This window comes from Mustela erminea, chromosome 16, assembly GCF_009829155.1.
Source record: "Mustela erminea isolate mMusErm1 chromosome 16, mMusErm1.Pri, whole genome shotgun sequence".
In the NCBI taxonomy this organism is placed as follows: domain Eukaryota; kingdom Metazoa; phylum Chordata; class Mammalia; order Carnivora; family Mustelidae; genus Mustela; species Mustela erminea.
Genome location: NC_045629.1, coordinates 43,965,949 through 43,981,066, shown reverse-complemented (window position 1 = coordinate 43,981,066; position 15,118 = coordinate 43,965,949). Strand labels below are relative to the sequence as shown.

Here is a 15,118-nt window from a genome sequence, read left to right as displayed (position 1 = left end):
GTCTCTCTATGTATTATCAAATGTAATCTTTAGAAAGAGCCTTGAAATGAGTATCTTCTGTGTTTTCGGGAGAAAACCCCTACTCAGAGGAACTCAGTATCTTGCAGCAGAACAAGACTGGAACCAGGGTCCATCTGAGAGTAAACCCATGTCCTTTTTAGTCCCATTTAACCATCTAGCTGTTTGTAATATGGCAGAATTCACCCTGTTGGTTCCAGACAAAGCAGTCTTGAGATTGCTTCTGATTTCTTTCTTACTACGACTGCACCGTATTCACTTCATAGCCAAGGGCACTGAGCAAAGAACATTTCTAATTACATGTCTTGTTTACAAGTAATTTATTAATTAGCCCAGTGCTGGGCATACAATACATACATACTCCAAGATTAATCCTACAAATGTTCATGGACATCCCTAGTTTTCAGTATATTTTGATTATCACCGTCACTCATTTAGGCCACCAGTTTTGCGTCCATCAAGGTAACAGACACTTGTTGGTAGACTTCCCTTTTCTTACCATCATGCTGTGACATCTCTAAGCTTTTTACCGCCAAGTGTTCTGAGCTGACTGCAAACGGAGGCAACTCCTTCCGGAACGAGAGCGCCATCGTAAGCATTATAACGGTATCAAGCTTCTTGGGACCGACTAGATTCTGGGCCTCTCCTGATTCTATGCCACCTGAGGCAAGGCTCTTCCTATTTTCTCCTGCGTTAATACCGGGGAGAAACAATGATTTTGCGGGAGGCACGAGACTGTCGTTAAAAGAATCCAGAGAGGGAGCATGAAAAACAGTTGGCCTTGCGGGCCCGAAATCCCGACGGGCTGCGGCTATTTCTAGGCTCCCAGGGCCGCCGGGACCCAGCCGCACAAAGGGCTCCGGGCGGGGGCGCGGGTCGATCCCGCTGCCGCCTCCTGGTGCATCTCGGGAAGGGCTCCCGCCCGGGCCGCGCCACCGCGCCAGCCCGAGCGCCGACGTATCCCTGGCCCTACCCCAGCAGCTCGCGCCGGGCCAGGCAAAGCGCCGAAGCCGCCAGCCCGCGGCCGGCCCGAGCAGCCGCGAGTTCCCGGGAGCCTGCGCTCGGCTCCTCCGCCGCGGGGGTCTTTGTTCCCGTAGGCGTCCCCGCCCCACCTCTCCCGCCGCCAAACCTGCTGGCGGACTATCAACGGCTTGTCCTACTTGGAGATGGCCAGTCCGGGGCGCGCACGAGAGGGGCGGTGATAGAGGTAGCGAGGGTACCCCTGTGTCTGGCTAGGGGGGGGAAAGAGAAGGAAACGCGTCGGGCCCGCCTCCTGCTATTATAGCTGGAGGGCGGCTCCCTCCAGCGCGGGTAACTCGCGCGGGCTCCGCAGGGCGCGCAGGCGGCGGCGGGGCGGGGCGGGGCGCGGCGGGTCGGCCCGCGGGCTGCACGTGGTGGGGGCAGTTCTCCCGGCCCAACCCGGGAGAGCCACCGCTCTCAGGGGAAGGCGGGATGCTGCCCCCGGACCCGCTCTGAAGAGACGTTTTACTCGTGGGGGGCCCCGGAACTTCAGATCCGGAGGACAGGAAGGGAGGGTGCGGCCTGGCGCGAGCGTTTTCTGAGCGCGGGGACTTCGGAGTGGGAAGGCGCCGGGCCGGGGAAAGGCGGCGGGGTGCGGAGGGACCCATCCATGGGAGGTAACCGGTCGGCGGAGCGGGGAGCGGGAAGAGGGTTGATACGAACCTCCGTCGGCGGGCTGGAGCAAAGTGCAAGACAGGCATTGCAGAGAATGGCTGCCCCCGGGTGCCGCGGCCGGCCCCGGTGGTCCCAGACCCGACGGGGGGCGCGCGGGGACACACGTGGCCCGCCGCGCGCCGGGCTGTGTTTACATTCTGCAGCAGCTCCACGTTGTGCCGCCGTCGTCGCCTCCCATTGGCCAGCCGAAGCGGCGCTCCTCCCGCAGGGGCGGGCCCTCCCGGCCCTGGCGTCTTTCCCGACAGAATCGGGTTCCTTGAGGCCTTAGCGGGACCGCCACGGTGCGCCGCAGGAGGGCCACTACCTCAGTACTCTATGCTCGCCCGTGACGCCTCCACCTGGCCGTAGGCCGGGACTGAGCCGCGGCCTGACGTGGACGGGACCTGGGAGTTGAGGGCGGGAGGGAAATTGAAAGTACTGGCGGGAGATGCGGAAGCAGAGCGGCCGGGAACCAATCCTCGGAGGAGGAGCCTCTGAGAGACTCCCTCCCGCCTCCGGGCCGCGCAGGCAGGTGAGGTGGAGAGCAGGTGAACGCGGACTGAGGGCCTGGGCAAGCTGGCCCCGGCCCCTCGGGGTGGGCGGGCGCGGACTGAGATCAGGGCGCGGCGCGCGGGCCTGCGGGGCGGGCGCGCGGGAGAGGGGAGCGCGCAGTCCGGAGGTGTCAGTGTGAGGCGCATGCGTGCGGGGCGGGCCCGGGCCGGCCTATATATTGGGTTGGCGCCGGCGCCAGCTGAGAGCGGAGCGGTAGCGGGTCCAGCGGTGAGAAGGTGCCGGGCGTAGGGCGGAGTGCGGGAGGAAAGAAAGCCCACGGGGCCGATTCTTCCCGCGGGCGGGAGCCTAGAGGAGGAAAAATGGGAAGGCTGAGAAATAGGCGGCTGGGGCGGATGGCTTCCCGCGTTGCGTCCCTGTCAGGATCTCTGGCAGGGAGCCGGGGAAGCGGCGGGGGGTGGAAGACTGCCCCGAAGGGGGAGGCCACGGAAAATGCCCTCATTCTAGGGGCTTCTCTCGCCCACGCTCGTTAGGGGAGCTCTCCCGCGGGAGGGAGGATAGGGGTCTGGGTTCCCTTCACGGGCGAAGAGCTCCCTGACCACCCCAGTTTCCCCTTTAACTCTCCTTTCACTCCCACCCCCATCTGGAGTCGGGGTCCCGGTGCCCCTTCAAGCAACAGGCAGGGCCCGGTGGGGCTGGGAAGGAGGGAACGGAGACTGAAGGACGTGACACAAGTCTCCGTTCCCTCCGCCCCCTGCTTCCCCGCCACCGCCGCTCTCCAAATTGGCGCGGAACCGGCTTCTCTACAGCGTTTCGCCTCCACAACCCCCTCTCTCTCCGGGACTCGTCCTGGATGGAAGGGGGGATGTGGGGGCGCTGCCCAAGCCCCCGTCGAGGTTCCGGGAGAGAGGATGGAGGGCGCAGAAAAGACCCATTTTGGGGGAGACCTGCCTCCTTGCTGGGGTGCTTTGTAAATTCTTGAAGACACTCGCGTCCCGGCTGTCTATTCAATTGAGGAGACGCAGGCATGTGTCCAAATTTAATACCGTGAGATAACCATTGTAGTGCGTGAGACAGCATGGTCAAATGGCTCAGGCCATCTCCTGAGGGACTTAGCCGAAACCCCTGAATGAGCGTCTGATTGGCACTTGGGAGAATATGGGTGACAATATTTGACTCTCGTTTTTCCTGTCCCCTCCAGAGATTTCACACACTTGAAAGAAGAGAATGTCAAGACGCAGGTAACACTGTCTTGTAGATATGTTTAAAAATTCGCTGCTGCGCTTTAAACTCACGATTAAACTTTCTTTTAAAAATGTCACCGTAGTAGCCGTTTGCAAGCTAAGCAACAGCCCCAGCCCAGCCAGACGGATTCCCCCCAGGAAGCCCAGATAATTCAGGCCAAGAGGAGAAAAACAGCTCAGGTGAGTTGAGAGAGAGAGGAGAGAGAAGAAATTCTTTGCTGGGACTTCAGGTTAATAATGGTCTTTTTTATTTTCCAGGATGTCAAAAAAAGAAAAGAGGAGGTCGCCAAGAAACAGCAGTACGAGATTAGGGTAATGCAGAACTGGGCTGGGTGGGCTTGGGGGAAACAAATGCAGGACAAATGATAAAATTGTGTTATTGCTATGCAATAGAAAGATACCTCTGACACTTTTACTTCGAATGCCCCTAGAGGTCAGCAGAAGGCCCGTATCTTTGGGTGGTTTTTACGTGCCTGAATCCTACTACAGCTGCAGATCAAGTTTGCCTTGAAGCAGCTGGTTCCTCTTTGTAAATCCCTCCCTCTTGGAATCGCCTGGTGCACCAGGGCCCGCCTAATCTGTCCAATGTACTGCTCTTTGTTCCCTCTCTGACTATAGTGGAGGGTCCTAATAGCTGTTCCTTGGGGCATAAATAGGATAGAAGTCACTGACAGACTGGCACATAGCCCTTTGCCACCTATTCTCCCTATGCGTGGTGCAGAGAACACTAGAGACAATGGTTCTCTTTGAAACCAGCATTGGTTGGGGAGAGGGTCCTTTAAAAGCTATTTAAGTAATTTACATCAGTTGATTCCACTTTTAAGGTTTTGCTTTATAGTATTCTGAAGTATGAAAGCAGACTTAACTGGTGTGGGGGGAGGAGCTTTTTATAAAACAAGATGCCCTTACCACTATTGTAAAGAGGGAGAATTTCCGTTTTATGATCTTGAAAGTGATTATTAGTGTTTGACTACAGATGCATTTTGTTATTACTCCCTTCCCCAATATCTAATGTCTTGTATATTTCCAGAATTGTATTTTGTTCTCTAAAACATCCCCACCTGTTACTCTTTATGTATGAAGATCCGTATGAATGGTGTCTTAATTCTAAAATATGAATGTCAACTAGATTGTCAGCAGTGGTTAACTAACAGTGATGTTGGGGGAAACTATAGATGTTTAGAGATACTAGCTTCCATCCAAGACAAAAGCTGATTTTCTTTCGCACAAATTTTTGTTTTATATGACAGAACTGTTGGCCACCTGTATTATCTGGGGGGATCAGTCCTTGTATTATCATTGAAACACCCCACAAAGAAATAGGAACAAGTGACTTCTCCCGATTTACAAATTACAGATTTAAAAACCTTTTTATTAATCCTTCACCTTTGCCTGATTTAAGGTAAGAACATTTTTTATAATTTAATATCAAAGATTAAAACTACTTAGTATATTACACTATCTTGAATCCTATTTTGCCTTCATTAGAAGACCGAAAAACATCCAAAAATTGCTTTACTAATATTTATGCATGCACTGAGAATGGTGATGTCTGCAAAGGATATGGGTATTTAAAATACTGATTTTATGAAGTGCTTTTCATTTACTTGTTGAATACTCTAAGCCTCATTAGAGGCTTTTTAAATGAGGTTTAAGTCATTTTTCTAAATTTTAATAAGGAAGCACTTTAACAGGTATGACATTTTCATTTGATAGATCAACCCTATTTCTTACCAAGTTTAGAAATACCTATATTCTTTTTTCTAGTTAATATGACTAAGAGGTACAGCTTATACAAAGCATGTAATGTAGTATATTTGGCTCTAATATACAAATTAATGGGCAGACATTTAAACTCACCATCCCTCCCCTTTACTATACTCTGTCCCAGTCACCACCACTTTAGGTGAGTTTACTATTGATTTATTTGGAGATGACTGGAACTTGTCTCTACTGGGACTATATGCTTAAATATTTAAATTTGCAGTGTTGCTCTTGAGAAAATATTGTTATCTTAAATGGAAGCCTTTTAATTTATAAATGGGGGAAGCACTCTTAAAAGCCATAGTCTAAGTTCTTGCTGTACAATTTCAGGCTTCTGCTTTTTTATGCTAAAGAAATGGTTTCTAAAAGTTAAAGTAGCAATTTTTTCCTAATTTACTTTAAGAGCTCCTCCTTCCAAGTTCTAACTCAAAGTTGTTTTTCAATACCTGAAGTTGATTCTTTTACAACAGGTAGCTTGAATATTAAGTAGGTTACATATTCTTTTCTCCCCTTCTATAGCTGGGGATGTTCAAAGGATGTTTGGCTAAACATGCTAAAAAAGGAGACCAGGTATGTTCATGACAAACATTTTGAAGTTCTGCATTCTGACTTGGAACCACAGATGAGGTCAATACTTCTAGACTGGCTTTTAGAGGTATGTTCCACCAATACAAATTTTCTTTATCTCTGTATAATGGAAAAGTATTTAGATGTATATGTGCTTTCCATGTGCCCTTGCTATATTTTCAGTAGCCATCTTTTGGGGGATACATACTGCAGTTAACAGTACCAAAATGGAAAATGTCCGCTTTGTGAGAATAAAGTAACACAGGCACTGCATCCCATACAACCTAAACTTAATTCAGAACTCCTAGTGTCTGTGGGAATTGCTGTGTACCAGGCACTAGATGCTGAGGATAATCAAGATAAACAGAATATATACATAGTTGAAAAGATTTTGAATTCTGCTATGCAAAGTGAAGAACCAGGACTAGGCCTTGGCCCTCAGAAGTCCTTTTTCTACATCACCAAAATCAAATTATGATTTGGAATCCTGATTTCTAGGTCCTAAATAATAAGGAGGCTTTGAATATCCAGAGGCACTAAGCCCTCTGGGCTTCATGTAGTTTCCCTTTATTACACACCTTTATTCCTTTTTGAAACACACTGTACCATTAATCTAAACAAGTAACCGTGTTCTCCAAATCTCTAAAGATCTGTGACAGAATGTTCTGTTTAGGCCCATTCTTTTTCTCTGGATAATAATTCCAAGAGTCTCTAAAATTGAGAAAATTACTTGTGTAAATGACAAACTGATTTTTCTCCAGCCCTTGGATGTTTACTCTGTAGTTTCCCTGTGTTTGATAGAGTTGATACACTTTAAGGGAGAAACACTATAGGCTTTTCAGTGGAATAATACATGGCAGAGTAGATCTCAGAAGCTATCAGAAAAGTTTTTAAGATTATAAAACACTGTCCTTTTGAGTTAGGTTATCAGTTCTTATTCTGACTAGCAGGGGAGATATTTCAGTCATGTGGGTACAAGAAGGTGGCTGAATTTTTACTTTTGGAGTGCCTAGTGACCATGGAAGCAACCTAAGCACAATTATATAGATTTTTTTTTTCCTTTTTATGGTTACGCTGAGTTTATCCAGTAGTTGCCCATCAAATTTATTGCTATCTTCCCTTAAATAGGATTATATGCAAAACTATAGAATATAATCAATCCAGCAGTGTTAAACTCTAGTTTTTCTTAGTATATATCCTTTTAGTCTTTGAATGCAAAGATGGTTCAATATTATCTTAACAGTTTAAAAGAGAAACATAAAGTGTCGATAGACTTGAAAGACATTTTTTGAAATTCAGTTTCTGTTCCTCATTTCAAAATATGTAGTAAACTAAGAGTTCCTTAACACATAATTTACTAGAAACTCATGTACTTCCGTCCCTGTTTCCTCATCTTCAAAATGGCGATAAAGCTGCTACTTCCTGGAGTTCAGAATTTGAAGTTTTCCCTATACTAAGTATAGAAATGACAGATACTGTTTATTAACAATAGTGAAACATTAGGGAAATTCCCATTACAGTAAGAAACAAGGGATGAGATCAAGACTTTGTCTATCACCAATGTCGTTCATTCAGTTGTCTTCTATAAAAATTCTTAGCCAACACAGTAAAACTTGAAAAAAATGAAGTTAAAAACACTGAAAAAAATGTTATTTTGTAGTTAAATGTCTACCTAGAACAGTGAAGAGAATCATTTCGAGTTGTTAAAATTATAAACTAAGCATGAAAATGTAACCACTTACCAGTAATAAACAATTAGGAAACTAATGGAAAAAAGTTCCCACTCACAGTCAGCAAAAGTATAAATATATCTGAGAATAAGTTAAGTCCATATGAAAAAAATACATATATAAAACTAGTAACAGTAGGGACACCTGGGTGCCACGGTCAGTTAAGCATCTGCCTTCGGCTCAGGTCATGTTCCCAGGGTCCTGGGATCAAGTTCTGTTTGCTCAGTGGGGAATCTGCTTCTTCCTCTGCCTGCTGCTCCCCCTGCTTGTGCTCTATCTGACATATACATAAATAAAACCTTTAAATAACTTAAAAAAAATCTAGTAAGTAAATGAGGATAGTAATAGATTCTTTTATCCTATATCCTAGTATATGTTAGTATTTGTATATAATTAGTACCCCCCTCCTTATCCCTGCCCAATCTTAGCTCTGTTATCCTAAAAAGCAATTTTGGTCTTGAAAGTATTCTAAAGACTGGTATTTTAGGTGAGAACTTTCTAATTTGGAGAAATGCATAGAATATTTAAATGTTCGAATTCTTCTCTAGGTATGTGAAGTATACACACTTCATAGAGAAACATTTTACCTTGCGCAAGACTTTTTTGATAGATTTATGTTGACACAAAAGGATATAAATAAAAATATGCTTCAGCTTATTGGAATTACCTCATTATTCATTGCTTCCAAACTGGAGGTGAGTTCTCAAGCTTTATCCATGATCATATATCTCACTTTTTTAAATCAACACATTAATAATCCCAGCAAATACAGATTTTGACATTAACTCTATAGGAAAGCTGAATGGGTTTTTTCCCCCAGAACATTTTCTGGATATTACTTATTTGGATAGATAAATACAGTTCCCTTTGTTAGTATCTGAGCCTATTATAAGCATCTGGTTTATTAGATTCTGGAAGCATCTAGGTGAAATATCCTATGGTTCATTCTGCTGGACAAAATACACCAAAAGTGTGGTCTGTATACATATACAGCACTTGATTTCAATAGAATGGCCTTTGAAAACTAACTGACCAATCAAATGAAATAAATACTATGCTGGGTTAAAATAATGGTCTATATATACTGAATGGTCTATATTCTGTTTTTGGGTGGTGCTGCCAGGATGGAAGGCAACCCTTTTTTGCCTGAGGTTTTCTTCCACATAATCTTGTTTTTCTTAATCCATTTTGGATATCATACTTTCTTCTGAAAGTTTTGAAACTTGTCATCATTTTGAGGGTTGGAGAGGGACTGTGAATCAGGCCTTAATCTAAATGTGTTTTTCTTCCAAATTTGTCTTTTGAGCACCAAGAGCTATCTCCCAATTCTGACATATTTGGTAAATAATTTTGTGTTCGGTCTATCCTTACTGTGTGCTTCAGGTATCTTTCTAGACTGAACTCTTGATGTTTAACCTGTTCTCATCTGTAGCAGGCCTCGTTTCTACTCTGATCATTTTGTTTTCCTCTGGGCTGTTAAGACAGACCTGTCAGCCAAACTGCACAACATATTTCTTGATGTACCACACCTTTATAAAGGAACTGTTTTCAGTAGTTTCTAGACCTTGTTGAAGTGTCTTGTTTTGGTGTGGCCAATATAAATAAGCAATCTTAAAAAAATCTGGCTTTTTGTTTTTTAACTGAAATATTTTAAGATGCTCTAGTTGTTTATTAATTGAAATTTAAGATCAAGTCTATGAAAATAAGTGTCAATGTAGTTGGCTGATTCAGACGCCTACATCTGTGAAAAATCTTGTTACTAAGACACATAATCACTTTATGAAGCTGTCCTTAAAAATGAAGCCTGTATGTGGTTTCTATATAACCTTTTGTTTTAGTCTCAATCTCAACTGTGCTTAATTTTTAAAAAATCCACTTTAAAGGAAATATATGCTCCTAAACTACAAGAGTTTGCTTATGTTACTGATGGTGCCTGCAGTGAAGAGGATATCTTAAGAATGGAACTTATTATATTAAAGGTAATAAATTTATTGTCTATTTTGCTATTTACTAAGTTAGTAGTTACTACTGAATCTGAAAGAGCACAATGTAAATAGTGAAAACAGGTTTCACTCAGCATTAGGATCCAGTTCAAAGAGGTTAATGTATCAAAATACTGACAATGGTACATAGAGTGGAATTTACATAACCTGTAGATTCTTCTTTTTCTGTGTCTTTGTTTCTATTGAGAATATATTATTTTCTTAATTTTAAAGTTAAGGAAAACACTTTGAAAAGTATAATTAACATAGCCTAATTCATTTGTGTATACAAATGAACTCCAACAATTCAAATCTTAGTTCTGACATTTTATTCTGATAATTCAAATCTTAGTTCTGATACTGCCCCCCGCCTTCTTCCAGTAGATACAGAATGAAAATTATTTCATTGTCTTTTTTCTTTCTATATGCAAAAAAAGGACTATTAACAAGCATGGAGAAGAGAGGCATAAAGGTGTTTAATCAGGCCCTGAATTAAAGTAAACGCTGAATGTTAGCAACTAGAAAGTATGTTATTAAATTTGAACACCCTGAGTTTATATATAGGACACACCAGAAAACAAGGACTTTTTATAGATTATCTAAACTACATTTATTATAAATTATAAATTTATATTTTGTAAATTATGTTTACAATCTATTCATATTCATAGCTCTGTTAAATATCAGCTTACCAGAAAGATGCCATTCTAACAATAACCTTATTCACATTCAGGCTTGAAGCACACTATAAGGAGTAGGTAAAGAGGAGATGGAGTTTTCTGTAACACTGTTCTCACCTAATTATTTTAGACTGCTTGTAAATGGTAAAGTCCTAGGGCTTCATGGAGGAGAGTATATCATAAATCGGGATTTGTCTTTTTTGTTCTAAACTTTTAAATTTGACAAGAAGCCATCAAAGATCATGAAAAGATCTACATGGAATTAGCGCTGGTCACTGAATACAATTTTACAAAGGCAGTTTCAATAAATAATAGATGTGGAAGACCAGGGGTGCTGCAAGAAATAAGAGGATGAATGAATACCAGACGTAGTAAGCTTTTTAAAGAAAGACAACTAGAGAATTATAAAGGGGCCTCTATTAGTAGACTGTAAAATATAAGCACCTTTACATCTTGAGGTACCTATAAATATTTTTAATAAAAATAAGGGTCAATAAAATTCCTAGGAAGAAATAAACCTAAAGCAGAAAGTTTTTAAATGACTAATAAAGTAGCTATGTATTATAGTGTGTACATATCTCCATTTATTAACAGGTATTTTAATTCCATTAACAGGCTTTAAAATGGGAACTCTGTCCTGTAACAGTCATCTCCTGGCTAAATCTCTTCCTCCAAGTTGATGCTCTTAAGGATGCTCCTAAAGTTCTTCTACCTCAGTATTCTCAGGAAAAGTTCATTCAAATAGCTCAGGTATTTTCAATGAATATATGCTAATGTTTATTATAGCTGTTCAGTGCATTTAAAGTCTTAACTAAGTTATATAATAAAAAGCATAATGAATTAAATCCACTCCTTAATTGACAAGAACAAAACTGATGCATAAAATTCTGTTCCCAATATTTATATTGCTTAGTAATTCTAGAAAACAAACTTTTTAAACTTAGAGTTTAAATGTATTATGAATACTTTTCATTCTTTGAGTTCAAAGTAGAGTTAAATACCTTTTTGATATATAAAATGGAAAAAGACATATAGCCAGTTGCCTTTAGTTTGATGTGAAATTATTCTATATGATTATCTTATTCTTATTTGAATACAAAGAGTGCCTACTTTGTACTTTAGAATTAAGATTTTTTTTTTAATTTAGGTTCAAATTATGCTTTCCTAGGCCAGCGTAACAAATGTTCTTTCCTGCCTGCTTCTCCTAAGTATCTTAAAGGCCACTGTAACTGTTCTGTGTTCTAATTCTATGTAGGATATGAAAAGCTTACATATGGAATTGAAGGAACTGTGGCATACTGGGATGGGTTTTAAATAACCTAGGGTGAATAAATAAATAAAAAATAAATAAATAAATAAATAAATAACCTAGGGTGAAACTTAGTTTTATTTTAAACCTAGTCAACACAATTATGAACACTAACACTGAATTACCAGTAAAATATTAGAATTGGTTCATTTTATAACATTTTGTAACAAACGAGAACAAACATTTGATAAACTGGTAATTACTGTATCTGTATTGTTTATTTCTAAGTCTTCTGCTCAGTTTATTCCACTGCACAGGTATTCACCTTAGGCCTCTGAAATCTAGCCGTTTTACACCATTCTTCTCCATTATATTGCCTTTTAAATAATCTCACTGTTTAGACTACAGTGAAGCAGATACAGGGGGAACACGTTTCTAAAGGATCATTCTTAAAATGTAGCTTTCCTGATTTAAAGTCCTCCAGTAATTTCAGTAATCAGAACTAGAATTCTTAAGGACCTTTTATGATCTAACCTAGGCTAATCTATGATCTAATCTATCCCTCTCCAGCTACTGCCCCCCCACCCCTTTAAACAAGGAATGAAGGAAAGGAATTCCTTTGTTCTGAACTAGGAGTTCTAAGGGCAAGGAATACTTTCTCATTTGTCTCATTTCTCATTTGCAAATGCTGTTCCCTATATGTAAAATACACCTTCCAATCTTCTTAGCTATCCTGTTTTTTTAAGATTTAAGCAGCACAGGGACACCTGGGTGGCCCAGTCTTAAGCGTCTGCCTTTGGCTCAGGTCATGATCCCAGGGTCCTGGGATCAAGCCTTGCATCAGGCTCCCTGCTCTTCGGGAGGCCTGTTCTCCCTCTCCCACTCCCTATGCTTATATTCCCCCCCCCCCTCTCTCTCTGAAATAAAATCTTTTTTTTTTTTTTTAAAGATTTTATTTGTTTATTTGACAGACAGAGATTACAAGTAGACAGAGAGGCAGGCAGAGAGAGAGAGGGAAGCAGGCTCCCCGCTGAGCAGCGAGCCCGATGCGGGACTTGATCCCAGGACCCTGGGATCACGACCTGAGCCGAAGGCAGCGGCTTAACCCACTGAGCCACCCAGGCGCCCTGAAATAAAATCTTTAAAAAAAAAAAAAAAAAAAAAAAGATTGAAACAGCACAAGTCTTCCCCACCCTGGATTAGGTGCCCCTCCTACTATTACAGAGCAAACCACATCCTAACAATCCTTGTCTGTTCACTTCCTAACTCAAGCCACCACTCTCAAGGAAATTACCTTTGGATCCCTTAGTTTAGCAATTCTTGGCATATGGATCCACATCTTAAGTACTCTAAAACTGTACCTGACTCATCTTTAGTAGCAACATGTATCACTCATCCTTTCTCCTCTTAAATATGTGTACTTTTGCTTTTCCCTTGGTTAGCTTTTAGATCTGTGTATTCTAGCCATCGATTCATTAGAGTTCCAGTACAGAATACTGGCTGCCGCTGCCTTATGCCACTTTACCTCTATTGAAGTGGTGAAGAAAGCCTCAGGTAAGGCACTGTATTTTGTTATCTTCTTACATGTTTACAACTAAATATTAAAGGGGCTTTTATCAACTTTAGCTTCCTATTAAAATGGAAGAAAATTAGTTTAGCCATTATGTTCCCTTTTGTTAGAAGTACTTTCTAATTGTCAATATATATCCATAAACAAAAAGATCAAATGTAAATTACATCCATTTCAAGTTAGTCAACATGGATAAAGCTCTAAGAGTTCTTTGGGTTTTGACAATTTGTTTCATATATAGAAGGTACTGATTAAGAAGCTCTAAGTCTCGGTGGCTCAGTTGGTTAAATGTCCAACTCTTGGTTTTGGCTCAGGTTTTGGGGATCAAATCCTGTTTTTGGTTCTGCACTCTGGGGAGTCTGCTCCTCTGCCCCTCCCTTCTCCCTGCTCGAGTGCTCTCAAATGAATACATCCTTTAAAAGAAAAAAAGGCTCTAAGTTGAATGGTCACATTATTAAAAGGCCAAAATCAGGATATCTGGATAGCTCGTGGGTTATCTGACTCTTGATTTCAGCTCAGGTTATGATCTTGGGTCATGGGATCGAGCCCCATGGTGGGCTCCACACTCTTTGTGGAGTCTGTCCCTCTCCCTCTGCTGCTAACGTGTGTTCTTTAATAAATAAGTTTAAAAAATAAAAGGCCAGAATCAAGTACCAACAAGTTAAAGCAGTTTAGCACTCTCAAACTAGGTTTAAAGACAGTTTCTGATGGAACCTTCACATTTTCCTAAACTTTCCTCTGTCTAGGTTTGGAATGGGACAACATATCTGAATGTGTAGACTGGATGGTGCCTTTTGTCAGCGTAGTAAAAAGTACTAGCCCCGTGAAGCTGAAGATTTTCAAGAAGATTTCTATGGAAGATAGACACAATATCCAGACACATACGAATTATCTGGCTATGCTGGTATGTTTCTTGTGGGGCTTCTGGGTTTTATCTAGTAAGTCACTGAAACTGATAGTAAGGATACTAGAAATACTTTAGGGCAATGGTTTAGGCTACTAGGGGCTAGAAAGTTCTTATGGGCACACTAATGTCACAGGAAGATTTGTGGAGTGTCTCAAGATCAATGCCAGTATTCCAGATAAGAGTTTTTAAAAATACAGCTGTAGGCAGTTCAAACCGTTGTATCTCTAAAACGTGATTAGTCATGCTTTCAAAGACAGAAACCTACACGAGGCCTAAGTAGTCTCAGGTTAATACCCAAAAAATCTGGGTTTTGTTTTACTGTCAGTGCTTACCTATTAATCTCTGCATGATTTCTTCACATGTACAGGATGAAGTAAATTATGTAAACACTTTCAGAAAGGGTGGACAGTTGTCACCAGTGTGCAGTGGAGGTATTATGACACCACCGAAGAGCACTGAAAAACCACCAGGAAAACACTAAAGAAGTGAACTGGCAAACAAGTTGGAATTGAGTATTGGGTAGAATTTCATAGAACTGAACTACTAAAGTTTTCAGGAAAGTAGTGCTATGACTGTCCTAGCCAATTCAGAAGTTTCACTGCCATTCTCTGATTTTAAGAAAAAACACTTAAAATTGGCATTAAGGAAGAAATTCCTAGGTTAGCTGTTTAAACAGCTGGACTTGTTTACAAAGATGACTTCATTCCCAGCATGACTGGATAGAAGCCAGCCACAATTTATGCCATAAGAATTTTTTTGATCCAGTGTTACTATGTTTATCTTGATAAATTAAGAATTTTATCATTGGAGTTTTAGACTAGACAAGTGCTACCTTAAAGGGGACATGAGTAATACAATACTTTGAATCTAGTTTCTAGATTCGCAAAATTCATATTCTTGACTAGTGCAATTTGGTTTCTGAAAATAAAATTTAAACTTGTTTACAAAGGTTTAGTTTTATAATAAGGTGACTAATTTATCTATAGCTGCTGTAGCAAGCTATTATAAAACTTGAATTTTTACAAATGAACTTTAATCTGTTTTTTAACTGATACATTTGCCTTGCCATAACATTTTTTAACCAATAAGGCTTAGATGAACATGGTGCTTAAACTGTGCTCTAAAAAGGGGGAATACCAAAGAAATTTTAAACAAGATAAATGTTGTAGCTCCTACTTTGGGCTTTGACACAGAGGTTGCTTTATAATAACTTTTTGTACATC

At 41.5% G+C, this 15,118-nt stretch overlaps 2 protein-coding genes across 6 annotated transcripts in view; one reads left to right on the top strand and one right to left on the bottom strand.

The window, feature by feature from the left end:
• Positions 1-1,135: 1,135 nt before the first annotated feature.
• Positions 1,136-14,957, top strand: CCNE2 (cyclin E2). Of its 5 annotated transcripts, none has more exons than XM_032315682.1 (12): positions 1,136-1,225; positions 3,404-3,443; positions 3,530-3,626; positions 3,705-3,758; positions 4,697-4,848; positions 5,730-5,865; positions 8,056-8,202; positions 9,391-9,486; positions 10,785-10,919; positions 12,861-12,972; positions 13,735-13,892; positions 14,263-14,957. In XM_032315682.1, the coding sequence occupies exons 2-12, from the start codon at positions 3,430-3,432 to the stop codon at positions 14,374-14,376; spliced, it is 1,215 nt and encodes a 404-aa protein (XP_032171573.1). In that variant the 5' UTR covers positions 1,136-1,225; positions 3,404-3,429; the 3' UTR covers positions 14,377-14,957. The 5 variants fall into 5 exon arrangements, with proteins under 5 accessions (XP_032171573.1, XP_032171574.1, XP_032171571.1 ...); XM_032315683.1 differs by lacking the exon at positions 1,136-1,225 and adding an exon at positions 1,404-1,531; XM_032315680.1 differs by lacking the exon at positions 1,136-1,225 and adding an exon at positions 1,975-2,224.
• INTS8 (integrator complex subunit 8) overlaps positions 9,501-15,118 on the bottom strand; it is a 54,322-nt gene continuing 48,704 nt past the window's right edge. The window contains exon 26 of the mRNA XM_032315677.1: positions 9,501-9,710. Coding sequence (XP_032171568.1) covers positions 9,709-9,710 — 2 coding nt within the window. The 3' untranslated portion in view covers positions 9,501-9,708. The remainder of the gene's footprint in view (positions 9,711-15,118) is intronic.

Coding starts and splice junctions, on each gene's coding strand:
- CCNE2 (XM_032315682.1), top strand. Junction 3,759..4,696: donor AACAGCAGTACGAGATTAGG/GTAATGCAGAAC, acceptor TTTATATGACAG/AACTGTTGGCCACCTGTATT. Junction 5,866..8,055: donor TTCTAGACTGGCTTTTAGAG/GTATGTTCCACC, acceptor ATTCTTCTCTAG/GTATGTGAAGTATACACACT.